Below are 20,278 nucleotides of genomic sequence, written 5' to 3'. Positions count from 1 at the left end.
TTTGGGGACATCAGTAACTCAGCCAGAGGATAGGAGTCTATTACAGGGGTGACTGAGTGAGGTTCTGTGGCCTGCAACATGCAGACGGTCAGCTTAGATGATTGTGAGGGTCCCTTATGTCCTTAATGTCTCTGAGTTTGTGTTTGCAGCAACAGTGCAGTCTCCTTTGATTAAATGTACACACCTACAATTGGATTCCTCACTGATGTTAAGCTCTCACATAGCAGCATCCATCAGTAATACTTTAACAGCTCTGGTTGGCTAGAAGACTCTGTCCCATCCTGGCAGATGAAGACCTGGCCTCAGTTATTCACTTCTTTATTACATCTTGTCTGGATTACAGCAATGCAATATATTTGGGGATGAAAACTTCAGTACTAAAGAAACTCCAGCTAATCCAGAACTCTGCAGAGTGCCTCCTCAGCAGCACAGGCTACTGCCAACAAATCAGATTTGTCCATGTTCTCTGCACTGGCTTTTCATAGAATTTCAAATCAAGTTCAAAGTCTCAGTCCTTGTCTTCAAGGAGCTGTAGGGCCAGGATATCTAAAAGTTTGCCTAAAGGTGTAAGATGAAGGTCCTGGGCAACAAATATGTGCCTTTGGCCCACCATAACTCTCTACAAAAAGGTTAAAGCTTGTCGCTGGGGGAAATAGAACTTTCTCTGGGATTGATCTGAGACTATGGAATGAACCCCTAGGAACTGAGGACCATTTCAAACTTCATCTTCTGCTCCAAGTGCAAGAAAAATGTATTTGACCTTGCTTTCTCCAGCATAAATACACAGCAACAAATCCTAAAACCCTACCAAAATACGGCATTCCACAGCACACACTTCTCCCCCTGGGCCGAGGATGAGAGAACAGATTACAGAAGTGTAGTTACATTGCTTAATGCACCAAGGGAAGGTGCTCAAATACTGATGATGGGCAGGACCTCAGAACCTATATAGGATAGAAGGGAATTCCAGAATAAGAGTGCCTTAATCTGTTTTGCAAATTCCCGGCATAGACAACCCCTTAGCGTGCCACTTGGGGAGCTATTGAGGAAGAGCTACTATGGAATGCCCTTGCATAGACATGCCTTTATGCCCACTATGCTCCATCAGGCAGAATGTGGGTGTGAGAATTTCTTTTCACAAAGTGCTGGGACTTTCAAATAAATCGAAAGCCTCCATTCTGAATAAGAAATAAGGACATGAATGATTGGTTTCATGTTTTCAGTGAAACACAGGATGCTACCGCCTAGCGTCCTTATTTGACTGTTTATGTGCCTATTGTCTTCCATCCTTAAGGGGAAAAAAATCATGTTCCCCGAGTGTCAATAAAGAATAAACAAACGGGCTTGCCAAGCAGGATGTTGAGCCTATTATCTCTGGTAATGGGACTCCGTCTCTGTTTGCATATATAACCTGTCACATTCCCTCCCCACTGGCTGCATGTGTTTGTAATAGACAAAATTGTACAAGGTTCTTGTTACACCTGCTGCTCCCTTTGGATGCAACCAACAAGGGTTGTCTCTTAGGAGGACTAGTAGAAAATATACTGCAGGACACAATGCTGCACTGGCAGGGTCAGGGGCCAGATACCGAACAGGCCTTTTCCACCTCCAGAGTCCACGCACTATGGGTGAAATTGTGGCCCTAGTGGGAGTTCTCCCATTCTCTTCAATGGGGTTAGGATTTGCTCCCTATGGATCTAATCCTGCTCTCAGCTCCATCAGTATAAATCAGGCACCCTTGTAATGGAGTTGCTCTGGATTGACTGGTATGAGTGAGAGCTGGAGTATTGATAGTCTGGGAATGCCAATATCAGAAGGCAAAGCCCTAGGCCTTGCTCCCTTAAGTGGGGGCAGAGAGCCTGCTGCCCTCCGGAAGTGGGGGCAGGGGCGGGGCCGTATTTGGTAGCTAGAGGTAGGTGCCCTGGTTAGTTGGATGTGTGAATAAATAATAAGGGCTGTCCAGGTGTGGGGGCTGCCCCCCATCCTGCTTGCTGGAGGCAGGTGAGCTCCTTGGGGAGGGTGCCCCCTTTCGGCTGCCTAGCACAGCTGGGGAAGGGAGCGCTGGCCCTTAGCTGTGGTCGGGGGCATGTGGCTGGATGCAGAGAGGAGGCTCTAGGGCTGCGCGCTCCGGCTCCTGTGCAAACTACCAGGGAGTGTCCCTGCCTGGGGCAAGGCCACCCCCACGTCCCGCCGCCGCCGCCGCAGCAGCACCGGCAGCGCCAGGCCCACGTGGCACTGAGTGCCCGGCCCCGGGCAGCGCTGGCTGGAGGCTCGCAGCGGAACCGGGGCTGTCTCTGCAGGGCAGAGGCGAGGCACAGCCCCACCCCAGGGTAAGGCGAGCCCGGGGCAGGGGAGGCCCCCAGCCAGAGTCAGGGGGAGCAGGGAGTGAGGGGGGCCCAGGGGAGCAGAGCCAGCAGCTGCTGCGTGGGGGGATGTGAGCCCCGGGCTAGATAACCGGCTGCTGGTGGGGTGGGGCGCGTGGGCTGCACCCCACGCGCGGAGCGAGCACCAGGGGCTGCAGTGCGGTGGGGCGGGGGTTTGCTTCTGGGGCAAACAACTTCTGGTTTGTTTTTTCACTCACCCGGCTGTAAATGGGCTGCCACTGACAGCAGAGAACCAGGGGCTGCTGCTAGCTGCCCCCCTCCAAGGGCAAAGCAGGCGAGGGGGGGGGCGGGGAAGGAAGATGAGGGAGACTCAGGAGCAGAAGGTGCAGGAACTTCACAAGCAGGCGAAGGCGGGGGGCAGGGCGCTGAGAACAAGCGGCAGGTGCCTCCCGGATCCAGGAAACTCCTGCTCCCAGGCTGACGGTGGGCAGGGCTCGCCCTCCTTCCTGGTCCTTTCTAGGGCTCGTCAGCGCAGGAGTTCCACCTAAACCTGCGCGGCGCACGCACCGGCCCGGCTCGGCTCGGCGGGTTTGCAGCGCCGTGTGTCTGCGGGTGGAATGACCCTGAGCCGAGCTCCGGAGAATCTGCATTTACGGGCCCCCTGGGCAGGCTCGAGGAGGTGGGCGAGGTGATGTTTGTGGCTGGTTAAGCTAGTTTCGGCAAAGAGGCTGCGGAGATCTAGTCTGTATGCTGGTAAATCCTGGAAGGAATAGCTGTCCCGTCTGTGAGTTTCCTTGGACACCTCTTTTTTTATGTTATTAAAAAGCAAACAAAAACCCAATTAATAATAAGAGGTGGGTGGCTGTATTTTCTGTGGGCTGTCAAAGAGGTGAGAGCTCTCTCATCAAGAATGGTTTGATTCACTTCAGTCTTTGATTTATACCATAATAGTCATGATAGTAGCGCCTAAGCACAGAGGAGAACAGGACCCTGTTGTGCTGGGTGCTGTACAAACAGAGTAAGAGACAGTCTCTGCCCCAAAGGCCTTACAGTCTAAATAGACAGGACAGACACAGGGTGTCAGCAAACGAGAGAGAACATAGAGCCAGAGTGAACAATGCAGTGGTGACAAATGTCATTTACTTGTGTGATTTATTTTATTATATAAATCCTTCCAGTGGCGTTTGTTCTTGTTTTGTCATTATAGCTGGTCATTTACAGCCTAAGTGTAACAGTGTCTAGTTAACTAAGGTGATGGGAACCTTATAAACAACTTTAAATAGAAGTAAGTCAAATCAGGCTGTAAAATTGATATACTGCTAGAGAGTTTGTCCTTAATATGTAATACTCTGTTCTTCTTCGAGTGATTGCTCCTATGCATTCCAGTCAGGCGCGCACACCTGTCTAGAATGGATAGGAGCAACACATCTCGAAGAACAACAGTTACTACGGTGAGTAACCGTCTCTTACTATTGTTTTCAAAATATAGAAGAGCAACAAACTTAGCTTGGATATTACATTGCCTGGATAACATTGTTGTATTTGTATATAATCAAACGTTCCTGAGTGTGCTAGTTAAGTTTATTGTGGTGACTGCTATTTGATTTATCTTTAATTAATTTCTTCCTTGGGGTCCCCAAAATTAAGTGTTTTTTAAAACTTGACCACAATAAGGGTTTAGGTGATTTATTGAAAACAAAGTGCTCTGAGCTGCTGGGTCCCATCACAAAACAAGCCTTGAAAGTAACTCCTATGATAGGAAGGGAGCCCCTTCAAAGGTCATTGGACCACACACAATTGCGGGTTGGAAATGTATTAACCTCTTTTCTTTAAAATCAGCCATCTGTTGAATAGCTTAGAGTAGTGATTTTGGCTGAGAAGCTGCTTTAATGTGATTATTAATGAAATAGTCTTAGTTTGAAAAGATACAATGGCAGTTTGAGTTGCAGAATGCACACTAGAGGCTGTAATTTTCATCTTCCAGAATAAGCCTTTACAATTAAATATGAAAGTATCTCAGCTTCCAAATTACTTGTCACCATAAAAACAGACAAAAAAATCAACCCTACATAATTATTTTTCCTTAACTGCAATGGACGTATTTCCCCAAAAGCTCTTGTTTTGCTCTTAGCCATGAAAGCCATGGGGAACTAAATATGTGGTCATTGATTCCATTTATTTGATTTATTTAGTGCTGGGGAAGAGGTTTGAATTAGACCCTAATTTTATATTTGGGGAAAGGAATTATTATTCTAGCAGGCTAATTTTGAACGGTGTGTGTAGCATAACATGCTTTAGCCATGGTGTGGCAAATGCTAGATAGAACCAGGGGTCACTCAATGAAATTAATAGGCAGCGGGTTTAAAACAAACAAAAGGAAGTATTTCTTCACACAGTGTGCAGTCAACCTGTGGAACTCATTGCCGGGGGATGTTGTGATGGCCAAAACTATAACTAGATTCAAAAAAGAATTGGATCTATCCTCCAGGAACTTATCAACAAATAGCTATTAGTCAAGATGGTCAAGGATGCAACCCCATGCTCTGGGTGTCCCAAAGCCTGTGACTGCCAGATGCTGAGACCAGACGACAGGAGATGGGTCACTTGATGATTGTCCTGTTTGTTCTCTTTGAAGCAGCTGACATTGGCCGCTGTTGGCAGACAGGATACTGAGGTAGATAGACCATTGGTCTGATCCAGTATGGCCATTCTTATATTCTAACCTAGATGGATATTTTGTGGTGGCATTATTGAGGTAGGCACCTATATACACACACATAACAAGAAGAAGGTCCCTGCCCCCAAAGACTACAATCTCAGACCCTGATCTCACAAAGAAGTGTGTTTATTTATCTTACATACTGTAAAATTCCGTCGACTTCAATGGGACGACTTGCATTGTACAAAGTTATGCGTGTGTAAGTCTTTGTAGAATCAGAGCAAAATATTTATTTTCCTTTCATTTACGTATCTTGCACAGCGTCCTACATAAAACAGTATCCCAGTGCTAAATGAATGCAAATATTGGTGACACACGTATGTATATAAATCATTGTGTAATTAAGTTATAGGAAAGGGAGAAAAATTTAGGTAGGCTGTTCCATACAGCAATAGCTGCAGAGGAGAAAGTTCTCAGACCAACAGGGGTGAAATTGTGTGCAGGGAGAGAGAGAAGTTAGTGATAGACAAGCAGAGGGATTGGGGAGTAGAAAAGAGAGAGCAGGGATTCTCAGAGACCAGAGTGAGTAGAAGAAGGAAGAAAGTCTGTTGGAGGATTTAAAAAGTAGGACAGCAAAATATCCTGGCAAGGTTGCACCTCAGTCCTGTAACCTATAGCACAGTCCATCTGCAAGTTATAAATTTTAGGACCTGGGCCTTACTATGTGAAAGATGTTTACATTTGCCTATGAAAGATATGGTAAATTAATGATTACATCAAACTTGCTGCAAATGTACTTTTGCTGCTAGGAATGCTTTATCTATGTGTGTCCCCAGGTACTGCAACAAGCATATGGGTCTTAGAAATGAACATTGTAAAATGAACAAGGACAGCGATGCTCAACTTTTACTTCCAGGTGCATCTTCCATAAATGAAATGAATTTTGGTGATCACAGTGGAGCTTTACTAAATAAAATCTCTTCCCATTAAAGAGCAGCCTGATGCCTTGTGGAACGCTTTGAAAAATATTCTACTTAAAAGTAATTTTGCCTGCATGTCCTGTATTTTCCTCCCTCCATTTTCATCATCGGGGCTATTTGCATAAAAACACAGTCTTTGTTACTTAAGAATTCATCTGCTCCTGCTGCTGCTTCCCTGCTTGAAGCCCCAACTGCCTTATAACAGCAACCAATTGTGATATTGTAAAGGATTTTTTTTTTTTACTTCGGGGGGGTTGAGGGGAATGAGCAGCAGGGAATCAATGAACTCTTAACTACTTTACTGCTGCTTAACAGGACAAATGCACGGGATAAAGAAACACCTCCTGTGCCCAGTACATTGGACAGCACAGCAGAAATACTAGAAAGGAGGATCATCAGTGCAACTACTGGGGAGCACAGACGTTGTTTCTATACTAGTGTGCTCACAATGTTCTGTTTGAAGGCAAAGGCAGAATTAGAAAGGAAGGCTGGTTAGGAAGGGTGGTCTTGTGGGTAAGGCCCTGGGCTGGGACATGAGTGATCTGGATTTAAGTCCCATCTTGCTTCCCGATGTTCTGTGTGACCTTGGGCAATTCTCTTAATTTCTCTGTCCCATTGTTCCTGCAAGCTGAGGACAATAATCTTCCTTTCTGTGTTTAGATTGTAAGTTCCTGGGGACAGAGATTCTCTCTCCCTATGTGTTTGTACAGCGCCTAGCGCAGTGGATCGCCGAGCTCAGTTGCAATCTCCAGGCACTACTCAAATACAAATAAGTAAACATGGAGTTTTGTAATCATGATTGATTCTTTGTGTGTGTATTTAACTCCTGCTACCATGAAGTGTAATTAATACTGATGTTAGAAACCCAAAGGAACAAAAAAGTTCCCATAGTCAAGTTTAAGAACTATCAGAATACATGCTAAACATCATCGTTCAATCCTTACGCTGTTGTTACATCCTTTGCCCCAGCTGAGACTGGTCTCTATAAATACATCAGGGGATAAACACTGGGGAGAGGGAAGAGCTATCTAAGATAACGGACAATGTTGCACAAGAATGAATGGGTATAAACTGACCATGAATAAATTTAGGTTGGAAATTAGGTTTCTAAGCATCAGAGGAGTGAGGTTCTGGAATAGTTTGCCACTGAAGTAGGGCAGGTAAGAAAACTGACTAGTTTTAAGATGGAGCTTGATATGTTTCTGAATGGGATTATATGACAGGGTTGCCTGTGATAGCCGGGGACTGGACTTGATGACCGAGGAAGTCCCTTCCCATCCTCTGCTCCTTACTCTCATCTGTTAATATGCACTTCTGTTTTGACTGTAAGCTGCTTGGGGCAGGGACCTATCAAGCTATCTGTTCTGTGACATGCCTGGCATACCTTGCCTTGAGGTATGATACAAATAATAAAATAATTGTTGTCTTCATACTAAACATGCCCTATCAAGATGCCTTGTTAGAGGCAGCTCCTATATTTCACATGCTGGTGTCATTATAAGGGTCTGGTTTGAAAGAATGGTGCTGCTTAAATGGCAGGTTTGTGCGTCTTTGTATTCTGCAGAATTAGAACATTATAGTAGGTTTCTCTTTCTTTTTCTTCCCCAGCCCTTCTGACTAGGAGTAACAAACCATGAATCCTCATCTGTGGAGATTCCACCGCTACAGGAATTTGTTTGAGAGGAATAGCTGACCTTCTACTCTGCCCCCCAGACTCGTGATTAGCATTATGGCTGCACGCTGGACATACAGCACTAACATAAAAGATAAAATGTTTGTGCTGAGCAGCGCTGCTGGCCTGAGGAGTGACACGCACGTGCAAGAGCTGTTCCACGAGGAAGCACAACAGGTATGTTGAAAAGGCTGCTTCTCCCCAAGCCACTAATCTCTTGAGTTCCATCTGCAGCTCCTTGTGACATCACCATGAACTGACAGATGAATAAACTGACATAACAAATATCTGAAATTAATCAGGTTATGTCAAAATCATGTGTTTCAGTAAGAAAGGTTTCATTCCTTCTTAGGCCTTGAATATGATGGATACCTTATTACCCTAATGAGATCCATCAGAGTTGCATGGTCTTATGGTCTTTCTCAAGGTCTTATGTTTCATCCAGTCAAAAGTAGCCTCTGCAGGGTCTGGTCCGGTCTATGGAAGTTCTATCAGACTCTGGATTAACATCTTGTCTGGATGTCAGGCAAGGAAGGGCCTGTCTTCTGTGTTGGTTTCCAGAGAATGGTATAGGGTATAGTCACCTTCTCCAAACTCTTAACTCTTGGCTTCGTCCACTATGAGATTCTAGCCATGCTGGTACCAAAAAGGGGGTGGGTTTGTGTTTTTTGTTTTAAGCAGCTGAAGGAATGGACTGGGGCCCTACTCACTGCCTCTCAGGCCATGCAGGAGAGCCATTGCAAACTTCTGCTTGAAGCACAACTGTGTGTGGTAAATGGTTTACAGCACAGCACAGAATCCTTCCTTGGGGAATCTCTCGGACGGCTCTTTCCAAGGGCAGCTCTGGTAACATTTGGAAAATTGGTGCTGTCTGGTTGTCTGTAGGCCATTTTTTTTTTAAAGATTCTACTACCAAACATGATGGTTCATAATTTGAAGGAGGATGGGCTAAAGTCTGGAACTGAGTCTCGTTTAAACAGCTTGGAGAATTGAGGTACCTGAGTGAGAATTTGGCTAGGATACAGGGGTTAACTAGCTCATACAGAAAAGTGCCTTGATGATCGCATGTTGTCGAGACTTTGGTTTTACATCTCTTCTGAAAGACCCCCATCTCTAATGACGTAGGAACCCTTGCCATCCTACGGGGGACCTGGTTCTGTAACCATGTCAGAGAGAACAGCACCACTTACCGAATCACCAACAAATAGCAATAACATAATCATTGGTAAAGTCTTTTAAATGTTGTTTATTTCCAGTTCCCCTAAAAAAAAAAATCCAAATTAATTTGCTCACTTGATGGCTTTCCTATGTAGGACGCAGTTACTCTGTACCCTGGAATGCTGTGTATTGTACTTGACAGTGGGTTAAAGCTTTTTGACACACCTGAAACTGTTAAAAATGAACATTTTAGTGTTAAAGTTATTCTGTTACCTGCAGTTCTGCATGACTCTATATCATTGAGATCATATTGGTTATGCTGTATATGCCTAAAGATATAGCATGTCAGGAAGCAACGCCATGATTAATACCAGTCTTCCATTATGACTGTTTTGGCCTTGGCTGAGATTTTCAAAAACAGGGGCCTAATGTTAGGCTTCTAAGTCCACATTTAGGTGCCTAAATAAGTGCCCTTATTTGTCAAGAGTGCTAACCAGCCAGTAACGCTCACTTAAATAACAACCTAAGTTAGGTATCTGCTTACTGTAATGACAAAAAAAAAAGTTTGTACTGTTAGCCCTGCAGAGCCAAGACAGAGAGAGTAATTTCCCTGCCATTGTGGGGCCCTCGAGCACTGGTGAATCTCCCTCCGATTCTCTGCCTATGGCACATAATAGTCTATTCTCCTGTGGGCTGTAATACTTTGGTCTAATTTTTGTTGTTGGGTTTTGTGTGTGGGCTCTGGCTGATGGTGGTGGCCTGTGGTATACAGGAGGACAGACTAGATGATCTGGTGGTGCCCTCTGGCCTTAAACTCTATGACTATGAATGAGCTGGATTCTCTTTCTTCTTGTGCAGCTTCAGCAGAATTGCTTACTAAATTCCCACCACTTACATGTGTGCAAATCCAGCAAAAATGTTGGTTCTGCACATGTGTAACTGAAGGGTTAATTTGGCTTCTGGAACCTTTAGTACTGGTGCTGATCCATGAGAAAGAAAGACCCCCACCTTGTCTTTCAGAAACCCAGGCTGAGTTTGCAGGGCTGGCAGTTAGAAAAAAGTCTTTGAACTTGTAAACAGGAAATGTTTGATAGTCACTGAGGGAAAATAATCATGGAACCCTCTGATGCCTTTTCTATAGAGTCACTTTTCAGAGGAGCGCCACAGTTAACCATGCAGAAGCTGACTTAGCTTCACTCCATATTCTGCCCAGGCATTACATTCCTTCCCCACTCACCCTCCAGCTCGTCACCATGTAAACTGCAAGTGCTGTTGCAGGTGGTGGACATGTCCCTTGATGGAGCAGGATGAGTTAACCCAGAGCACTTCCCAGCCTTTAGTCATAAGCACATAAGAATGGCCAAACTGAATCACACCAATGGTCCATCTAGCTCACTATCCTGTCTTCCAGCAGTGGCTGGTGCCAGATGCTTCAGACGGAATGAACAGGACAGTTATTGAGTGATCCATCCCCTGTCGTTCACTCCCAGCTTCTAGCAGTCAGAGAGTTAGGGACACCAAGCGCATGGGTTTGCATCCCCGACTGTCTCGGCTAATTGATGGACCTATCCTCCATGAACTTACATAGTTCTTTTTTGAACCCAGTTATAGTCTTGGCCTTCGTAAAGTTCCCTGGCAACAAGTTCTACAGGTTGACTGTGCATTTTGTGTGATGAAATACTTCCTTTTGTTTGTTTTAAACCTGCTGCCTATTAATTTCATTGGTGACCTCTGGTTCTTGTGTTATGTGAAAAATTAAATAACACTTCCTTATCACTTTCTCCACACCAGTCATGATTTTATAGCCCTCTATCATATCCCCTCTTAATCGTCTCTTTTCTATGATGGACACTCCTAGTCTTTTTAACTAGGGATTTATATAGTGGCATTCTTATATTTTCTGTCTTCTTATCTATCCTTTTCATAATGGTTCCTAACATTCTGTTGGCTTTTTTGACTGCTGCTGCACAGCAAGCAGATGTTTTCCGAGAACTGTCCACAATGACTTCAAGATCCCTTTCTTTAGTGGTAACAGCTCATTTTGACCCCATCATTTTGTATGTATAGTGGGGATAATGTTTTCCAGTGTGAATTACTTTGCACTTATCAAAGCTGAATTTAATCTGCTATTTGTTCCCCAGTCACCCAGTTTTGTGAGAGCCATTTGTAACTCTTCACACTCTGCTTTGGACTCAACTGTCTTGAGGATTTTGTATCATCTGAAAACCTCGCCACCTCACTGCTTATGCCCGTTTTCAGAATATTTATGAATATGTTGAACAGCACTGGTCCCAGTACAGATCCTTGAGTGACCCTGCTATTTCCACTCTCCACTGTGAAAACCGACCATTTATTCCTACCCTTTGTTCCCTGCCTTTTACCCAGCTACTGATTCACGAGGGGACCTTCCCTCTTATCCCATGACTCCTTACTTTGCCTAAGAGCCTTTGATGAGGACCTTGTCTAAGGCTTTCTGAAAGTCCACCTACACTATGTGCACTGGATCACCCTTCTTCATGTGTGTGTTGAAATCCTCAGAGTATTCTAATAAGTCAGTGAGGCACGATTTCCCTTTACAAAAGTCCCCAACATATCACGTTCATCTGTGTATCTGATCATTCTGGTTTTTGCTATAGTTTCAACCAATTTGCCTGAAGTTAGGCTTACTGGCTTGTAATTGCCAATATCACCTCTGGAGCCTTTTAAAAAAATTGGCATCACATTATCTGCCAGTCTTTTGGTATACAGACTGATTTAAATATTAGTTTACATACCACAGTTAGTAGCTCTGCAATTTCATATTTGAGTTATTTCAGAACTCTTGGGCATATGCCCTCTGGTCCTGGTGACTTATTACTATTTAATTTATCAATTTGTTCTGAAACTGCCTCTATTGACACCTCAGTCTGGGATAGTTCCTCAGATTTGTCACCTAAAAAGAACAGCTGAGGGATGGGAACCTGAGGAGAGCCCAAGTACACTCTACCATGACTCCATTAATGGGGAACCTACTGATTGGCATCTTCTGTAACATATCTTCTTGTGCCTGATAAAAAACTGACTGTATAGCTTGTACATGTAGCATCCCGTGCCAGATTGATTGAGATGTTGTGACCCTGCCTTCTGTACAGTAGAGACCGTTTTTTTGTGCTTCGGTGTGGTGTTACTTGTTTGATTGAATTCTGTATGACAGAGAGAGCAGATTAAGGACCAAATAGTGGTGCTTTCTGCATCCATGTTGTGGAGCCTGCAATAGTTTCATGGCATTGCTGGGGATCTGTGGACCTCGTGGTCCCGTCACTCAAGGTTTCCCCTTTCCCTGGATATACTGCTCTTTGTGGGTGAGGTCAGGCAAAGTGACGCTGTAGCAGCCATGCGCAGAGCTCCCAGTTGTAGGAGTCTTGGCAGGCCACTGTGCCACTTCTGCAGTCACCCAGATGGCAGCATGGAGGTAACTGAAGATTTTACTTTCCTCTAGGTATCTCAAACGCAGACCAAACCCTGGTGGAAGATACAGCTATTTGTCTGGGAGCCAGTGCTCTTTGGAACCTGGGATGGCGTTTTTACTTCTTGCATGATCAACATTTTTGGAGTGGTTCTTTTTCTGAGGACTGGATGGTTAGTGGTGAGTGAAGGACAAACTGGGTGACATTGTGGGTTAAGTAGTAGGTTATTCTCTCCCCCGCCACAATTGCGTTTGGTTTTGTGCTTCGTGAATCGGTTAAATCTCTTGGTTTTTCTTTTTGCCCTTCTGAAAATGTAGATGACTGTGTTTAAAAATACACTGAGGCTAGGGCTGTTTTCTCTGTAATGCGCTGTTCTGCAAATGCCAAACAAACCTGACAATTTATAGAGAAGTCCATGTGTAATGGTGTATCCAAATATAACTTTCCAGGTAAAATGTATTACCATGGTTACACATCCTCCACTGTCCTCCTCCAAGCAGCACTGAACAGTCGTATTTCTAACATGGCAGTTTTAAATGGAGACCCTGCTGTTCCGTATAAAGGGCCCTGGATTGTGCAACATTCTCCTTGATATCCAGGAGAGTCCCATGCGTGGCTCAAGGGTAGCATATATCCCAGTGTCATGGCTTTAAGAGTGAGCCTGATACTGCAGCATGAAGCAGGGTCCAACCTTGCTCAGTAAATTGTGCTGTTCCCTGCAGCTTCCATGTAGGAAAAGCAAAGCTTCCCGAGGGAATGTTGGAGCTGAACCCTGGACTTAATGTCATGAGCCCAGCTGTTCTCAAAGGTACAAGAAGAAATTTTTAACATCTAGCATTTGATATAGCGCCTTTCTTCTGAAAGGGCAGGGATCTCTGTGTTTTTACAGGGAGAGAAATTCAGGGCCAGGTTCTGATCTCCCACAGCACCAGGGTATATTTGAAATAACGTCAACGAAGTTACACAGTCTGAGGGTCGACTCAGGCCCGTGATAAAGAGAGATAGATGAATCCTGTTGCCACTCCTGGGAGGAAATGAAGCAGCTGTTCAAAGGCATATAGCATTACTTCACAAGGGTTTATAGCAGGAAGTGTAGCTACGAACAGATCCAACTGAATCTGCAGGGGAAACGTTTAATCCAGTCCTGCCAGGTTCTGAGTGCCTTCAGTTCCTCAGCGTAACCACTTTAGCTCACTTCCTGATTATATCATCTAAATTTGGCATATCGGTTCAATGGGTACTGAGGTTCCCAGCCCTGGCTAGGCCCAGTGTAGTTCCCACATTGGCTGTTGGGAACAATACGCTTGTGAGAATTGCCCTGGGGTCTACAATGACCAAAAGGGTCCAGGCCTTCATTCAAGACTGTACCTCCAGAAACCCCCTCTCCCTTAGTTCCACCTAGGGGATTAGTTCATTACTGACTCAGAAAGCTGAGTGCTGCCCACTGAATCACCAGTATAACTTCCTTCGGCTGCCATGATTTTCTCCTCCACGAATCATCCAGGGCCAATCCTTGCCTTATGAAATCTGATAGTCCATTCCAGTACAGGTGTCGCATCATCAGAAAGATCATCATTCCCAGCTGGATTACCCAGGGCCCTTTACTGATACCCATTAGCCAGACATAATAGGTGAGTTTTTTCATCATTTACTTCCCTGTTCCACATTAATTTCAACTGAGATGTCAGAAAGGTTTCCATAAGCCCTTCATCGACACCGTCCTATTGCCTTCATCCCTCACTTTTCTTTTTAATAGAAAGTTACTGGTGGCACAGTCAATAAATAAAGTAAAAAATCAAATAGAGGATTTTTAAAAGGGAAATGAGGAGTGATTGAAAATAATAGTATTAGACCTTGAAGTCACTGGGGCTTCACACAAGCACAGGGGTTTGCTTGCATGGATCTGATTGCAAGATCAGGGCCTTGGATTGTAAAATTGTCAAGACAGCAGGGGTCAGTCTTCCTATATATTTCTGCAGCGCCGAGTACAGAGACTCCCTGATTGTTGCTGGAGGTCTTTGGGCCCATATCGAAGTATTAGATAATAATGCTAATGATACACTAGGCCTTTAGTCTCAACTGTAGCATGTCCTGTCACGCATGTGTAAATAAGCTTCAGTGTTCCAGTTTTCTCTCCTGCTCTGCATGCTGCTGTGATCCCTGAGTGTGGCATTCCTTCCCATGATGCATTGCAAGAATCAGTTCTGATTTTTAGGGTCTGTGTTATTAACTTTTTCTTCTGTAGATCCAAATGGACTGTCCATTACCACAAGCAGTGGGCAAGAACTACCATCCTTCCTGGATGATTAATAGAAGTTATTTGCTACCAATTAAAAAAACACTGTTGAAAGTATTTCAGTGTATTTAAAAAAAAAAAGCAAGTTTTCAGTACTGTCTTAATCTGACTGTACATAATTGAGGCAAAGAAACAATTGTTCCTTTTTCTAAAAGCAAAACAAAACTAGATTATAAGGGTTCATGTGATGTAGACCCGGCTAGCAGCGGCATTCACAATGAGCCCTGGCTTCATTTTCTACTGATCCAATAAAATCAACACCTAAAACAGCAGGATATTGAACCAAAATAGGATTTCACAATGATAGCAACATCCTGGATACGTTTCTCTTTTTAAAAACAAAACAAAACAAAAACCCACCAACATCAGAAAGATCTGGGACTTAGACCAGCACAAAATAGAAGCAGCAGCCGCCTGTCGCTGATAAGAAACAAAATGGTGCCAGAGGCCAACGTGTCCTCAGATACAAGCGCCACTGGAATGGAGAGAGAGGCAACTTGGCAGCCAGCAGCAAAGAGAAATTATGCAAAAATCTTACCGTAGTAATGGGGCAGCGCTGTGGGGGAAGGAAGGGTGGGGAGAGGTTTCCAGTCCTCCCTGCATTGGCATTGGGTCCTGGATGAGTTTTCAGGGGAAGTGACTGAGATTCGGAGATCAGCAAGTTACACTAGCTGGGGAAGTTCAGCAGGAACGTAGAGACACTCTCTTGACCGTGGAAAAGAGATTTCTGCAGCATGAAGAACAAGCATAAGACGGTGAGAACGGGGCTCCCAGGAGAAGCATTTGATGCCGGGACTCCCTGAAGTCACTGAACAGTCTCTAATTCTATTTCACTTTTGGACTTCTGACTTGAATAGAAAAGCCCACCAAACGTGGCAAGCTTCCAACTGAAGGCGGACAAGGTATGCTGTCTCGTAAAGCTGTAAATGGTGGGAGGCCATGGGCTCTATGTGGCCTGGTTCTATGGCTATCAAAGCACACAAGCTGACTTACTCGCTGCAGTCACCAAAGGCTCCATGGCACATGGTGGCAAGAGCATTACATGTTTCTGGGAAGAATTGGGTTTCCTTGTAAGCCTGTGGGCCGAGGGGTTCTTGGATTCTAATACAGATGACCTGCTCGCCCATTCGCCATCTCATAACACAGCTACAGCAGTTGGATACATGGAAAAGGGATTTAAGGTAGGTCTGTTTAATGCACCTTAGCAGCTGGGAATTAGAGAACAAGCCAGCGCCATATGCCAAGGCAGCTGTTTGTGGACCTCTGCTCTAGATCAGGAAGTGAAAAGTCACAGGTTGCACAAATCCGCTTGCGATACCACCAGGAGGCGAGCCAATTTCCATGTTGCAGGCCGCTGAACAGGCCTGCTTGAAAGCAGGGCTGTCCCAAGCATCTGCAGAAAGCTGGAGGAGCACATGGGTGTGGACTGAGATATTGCGTCACACGAGACGGTGGATAGTCCAGATAATGATCAGCAAGCAATTACCTATAACATGTTTATTTTTTCTCTTGTATATTCAGTTTTTCCTTCTGTTTTTGTAGTTCATTGATATGGGTGTTAGCAACATAGTAGTTCTTAGTGGCTTAGATTTTCAAAAGCATTTGATCTCAATTGGAGCCGCTGGGTTCTGAGCCCTTTTGAATATCCGATCATTTAGGGGCCTAAGAAATGGGCAGTTTGAAAATCCAGGCTTTTATTTCAGGACCTGTTGCGTGCTGAGGTTTTTTGTTTTGTGTTTATCTGGCCCAGTATTTGTAACAATCAAAATATCCCCCCCCCCACCTTTTTTACCTTGCGGCAGATTATTCATGGTTATAAGGGAGTTGTAACTGTGAAACTTTAGCTGAGTAGTGATCTGCCCTTGATAACACCCTGGTGTGTTAAATCTCAGGTCGAGGGATCAGTGAGATAACCTGATGCCCTCAGTTAATTTATACAAAGTAGGGCTCTTTTGAGGAGACCCTCACTCACTTGTTGATAAGGGTAGAATTTCCTTTAAAGAACCAGTGGTGATAAATATTATTATTTGTACTGTGGTGGCATCTAGGAGCCCTAGCTATGGACCAAGAGCCCATTGTGCTAGGTGCTGCACATATACACAACAAAAGGATGGCCCTTAAACCTCAAAGACCTGAACATGTTTCAAGAATTTTACAATTAACATACATTTCTGTGGTTGCTAAATTTACAGGTGAGAAGTCTTTGTTTTATTTAATCTGAATATAAAATAACCTACAATGAATTGACACAATGTGTTATAATTAACTGGAATCTCAGTGATAGGTTTTTTTTCCTACCCTGAATAATTTTCCTTGTGTTCTTCAGTGTCATTTTTTTCTCCGTTACAGGGAAACACCGGCATTTTAATGGGCATGTTTCTGGTGTCCTTTGTTGTCGTGGTTGCCCTGGTAACTGTCTTATCTGGAATTGGGGTTTGTGAGCGGTGTAGCATCGGAAGTGGAGGAGTCTATTCCATGATTTCTACTGTCCTCGGTGGTCAAGTTGGAGGGACCATTGGCCTCCTTTACATTTTTGGTCAGGTAAAAATGATTGTTACTGCAATCCTTTTCTTCCACACTTTAAAATAAATAAGATGATCCCACTGAGAAGGAGGCTGGCTTGGAAAAGCAGAGTTGTAGGCATATAATTTCATTCCTCTCAGTATGATCAGGCGTGTTGTCACTCATCTACAGCAATACATCAACGAGTACAGATCAGTCCTGTCATGTTTGAACAGGGGGAATGCTATGAGGAGGCTAATGATTTCCTCCCCATGTATGGAGCCATCTCTGACACAGTCTGAATTCCCTCTGCTGTCCTGAGGCGCTGGTCATGGGAACAATGACCAAAAGAGAATGAAACACAAAAAATGCCATAGCTAAGACATCTCATCTACAAGCAAGGAAATATTTAAACTGAAGAGGAAAAAGCCTATGTGGCCAAGTGGACAATACAGACTCTACAGATCAGCTGTGGGGTTATAGGTAATAATTGGAGATATACCAATCTCCTAGAACTGGAAGGGACCTTGAAAGGTCATCGAGTCCAGCCCCCTGCCTTCACTAGCAGGACCAATTTTTTGCCCCAGATCCTGAAGTGGCCTCCTCAAGGATTGAACTCACAACCCATTTGCCCACAGTGTACTAAATGTTTCCTTTTGATGGTGGAGGAGTAAGAGGAGCACTTGGGGAAAAGAGATTAGGTGGTTTGGAGACAAAGTTGTGTCTGAGCCATTAGGGAAGTGGAGAGGACCCGGAGCCCGTGTGGAGGAGGAGCTTATGGGTAGTTGATTTTGTGCACAGTTTTGCAGCTCTTTGTTCTTAGAGAAACCCTAACGTGCCACTGAGGTGGTGGATTGAAATTAAAGGGTTAAGAAACACAAACAACTATCCCTACCAATAGAAAAGTGATGATTAATGCCCGTCGCAATTGGAAAAAAATAGAGAGATTAGAAATACCAGAAAAGGTCATGCACAATGAAGAATTGTTCATTTAAATGCATTAGCTTGCAGCTGTCTTTAAAATCCTGGCCAATTTGAAAAGTCTCCATCAAATACAAATTCAATAGTTACAAGACAGGGCATGCAAAAAAGTCACACATGTAAGAAAAAGACTTCCCCCAGCCTTTTGCCCTATAATTCCCCCAATCTCCCCCACTGCCTGGGAAAGCAACTGAGCTGTGCAGCATGTCCTGAGGTCATAGAATCTGGGCTCTGGCAGACCAAGGATTTACCTAGACAATCATTTTGTGTGGGGGTGTGGGGTTTGGAGAGATGAGGAACTGGCAGGTGTTTAGCAGTGCTGTGTTTTATCCCAGTGGTTTTCAAACTGGGGTACACATACGCCTAGGGCTACATGAGCTCTCATTGGGGGTACCCCAGAAAATTCCTGTAATGGCGGACAACGCATTTTATTTAGTAAGACTTGGCAATCTCATCAATGTTTGATCTCCTTTCAGTTAAAACTACAGCCCCCGTGAGACTCAGAATCAGAGGCACGACCCCCGCAAGGGGGGCACAGAGGACATTTGGGGGGGTTAATGGCAAAGAGCTGGGCCCTACTTGAAGTTACAATTTTTGGTTGCTCCCTCCCACCTCAGACAGGCTGGGTGGCCCGCTGAGGTGATTCAGGAGGTGGAGGTGGTGCTCCCGCCCTGAGCTCCGCCGCATGGCGTCGCCACTTGTCCCCCCAAAACATTGCTCTGCCTCGCAGTTTGGTGACTTCTAAAAGCTGTTGCTAAATGGAAGGCAGAAATCTTTAGTGGGGGGGGGGGGGAGGGGAAGGGGATAGTTCAAAAACATATAAAAATTACCAATTTCCATGGTGCATTTATGGAGAAATTGGCTCCACTGTAGAAGTCACAGCAATAACTTTATATCCATAGAAATATTTCAATCTTCTGGCAAAGGTAGGGTTTATCGAAGGAAAGACAGACTGTTGCTTCAAGGCCACTGATAGTGTTGAGACTAGCAGCAGCTCCTTCTTTCTCTCCACTCTCTGAATTATCCTTTGCAATATACATACTGTTTCCTTTTACTTGGCTTTGTTATGAAAGTAGAAGGATCCTATTTAAGTCCTTCCAAAAACTGGTGTTAATCAGTTGAAAAGAACCCTGAAATCCTAAGTTGCAGTGCACCCTGCAAACAGCTACATGGCATTTCTCTCTGCTTTCAGGATTCTTTCTTGTATTAGGCTTTTCAGGCTAATGCATTTTGTTTCGAGTCAGGTTCTACTTTTCTTTTCAAGTCTCAAATGCAATCTTTTGTGAATCTCTCATCATGACACTAGACGTCCTTTCATAAATTATATTTTTAGAAATTCTCTGTATTAAAGGTGCATATTGAGGGAAAAGTTTGAAAACTCAGCATGGATGCATTGTGCGCACTCATTGTCTGCTTGGAAATACCTGTCCATGAATGCACAGACGCTAAGTTGGTGGAAATCAGTATTGTTCCACTTAAGTCAATAAAGCAGTGCTGATTTACCCTAGCAAAGGATGTGATCTATGGTCTGTTAATCACTAGTTACTAAGGGCTTGATTTAACTCTTGTTGAAGTCAATGGAAGTCTTTTGTTTGACTTTCCTGGGAGTTGGATTGTGCTCTTTGTGACTAACTGACCAGATTGGGTCATTTGTCCTGGGACCACTGGATCTAAAAGCATGAGCCTCTACTGCTTGAACTAAAGGACAAGGACCATTAGTCAAGAGATAGTGGTTGACTCAAAGCTGAATACATAGCCTGACCATTAGAGGCGGAAAAAGAGCCTTTAGGCTGAGGAAGTTCATCCTAAACTTGAGAAGTCCACAGCAGTTCAGATACCCATATGGGCCACCAATTTGTAACACCTGCATGTGCACACTTTGGTTTTTTGAACCCATACGGTTGGTGCACACTGATGTTCACACATAACTGCCCAGCTGCGCGTTGAAAAGGATTGTCGCTGAAATGTCAGATAGAATAGGAAGGCGGAAAGTTTTAGTTTAGAGAATTATACAGTGAATAAAAGTCCTCTCTCTTCCCAACCCCCTCCTTCTTCTTTGAATCAAGTAGTGCCACTTTGGTTTGGCAGGGAAAGGATTGCTTAGGTTTCTATCTTCTCTCTGGCATGAATTGTAGCCTTAACCTCCACACACTTCCCTGAGCTTTGGAACTCCATTCCTGCAGAGAGACACACATCCAGTGAAGAACACAAGTCTTTCTCTGCATCAGGAAAAATAAACTGCTCTCCCCAGAGCTCATGG

The 20,278-nt window shown here is 44.4% G+C and overlaps 1 protein-coding gene across 5 annotated transcripts in view; it reads left to right on the top strand.

Moving 5' to 3' along the window:
- The first annotated feature begins 1,788 nt into the window (after positions 1-1,788).
- SLC12A8 (solute carrier family 12 member 8) overlaps positions 1,789-20,278 on the top strand; it is an 83,075-nt gene continuing 64,585 nt past the window's right edge. Inside the window, exons 1-4 of one of the 5 annotated variants that reach the window (XM_045031756.1) lie at positions 1,789-1,912; positions 7,572-7,812; positions 12,272-12,418; positions 16,885-17,076. In XM_045031756.1, coding sequence (XP_044887691.1) covers positions 7,693-7,812; positions 12,272-12,418; positions 16,885-17,076 — 459 coding nt within the window. In that variant the 5' untranslated portion in view covers positions 1,789-1,912; positions 7,572-7,692. Of the gene's footprint in view, positions 1,913-1,952; positions 2,002-2,159; positions 2,331-7,571; positions 7,813-12,271; positions 12,419-16,884; positions 17,077-20,278 lie in introns of those variants that run through there. The other 4 variants (XM_045031755.1, XM_045031758.1, XM_045031757.1 and 1 more) reach the window with 4 other exon arrangements.

Source organism: Mauremys mutica, chromosome 10, assembly GCF_020497125.1.
Source record: "Mauremys mutica isolate MM-2020 ecotype Southern chromosome 10, ASM2049712v1, whole genome shotgun sequence".
NCBI lineage: Eukaryota > Metazoa > Chordata > Testudines > Geoemydidae > Mauremys > Mauremys mutica.
The sequence above is the reverse complement of the archived record's forward strand: the minus strand, read 5'-3'. Positions and strand labels throughout refer to the sequence as shown.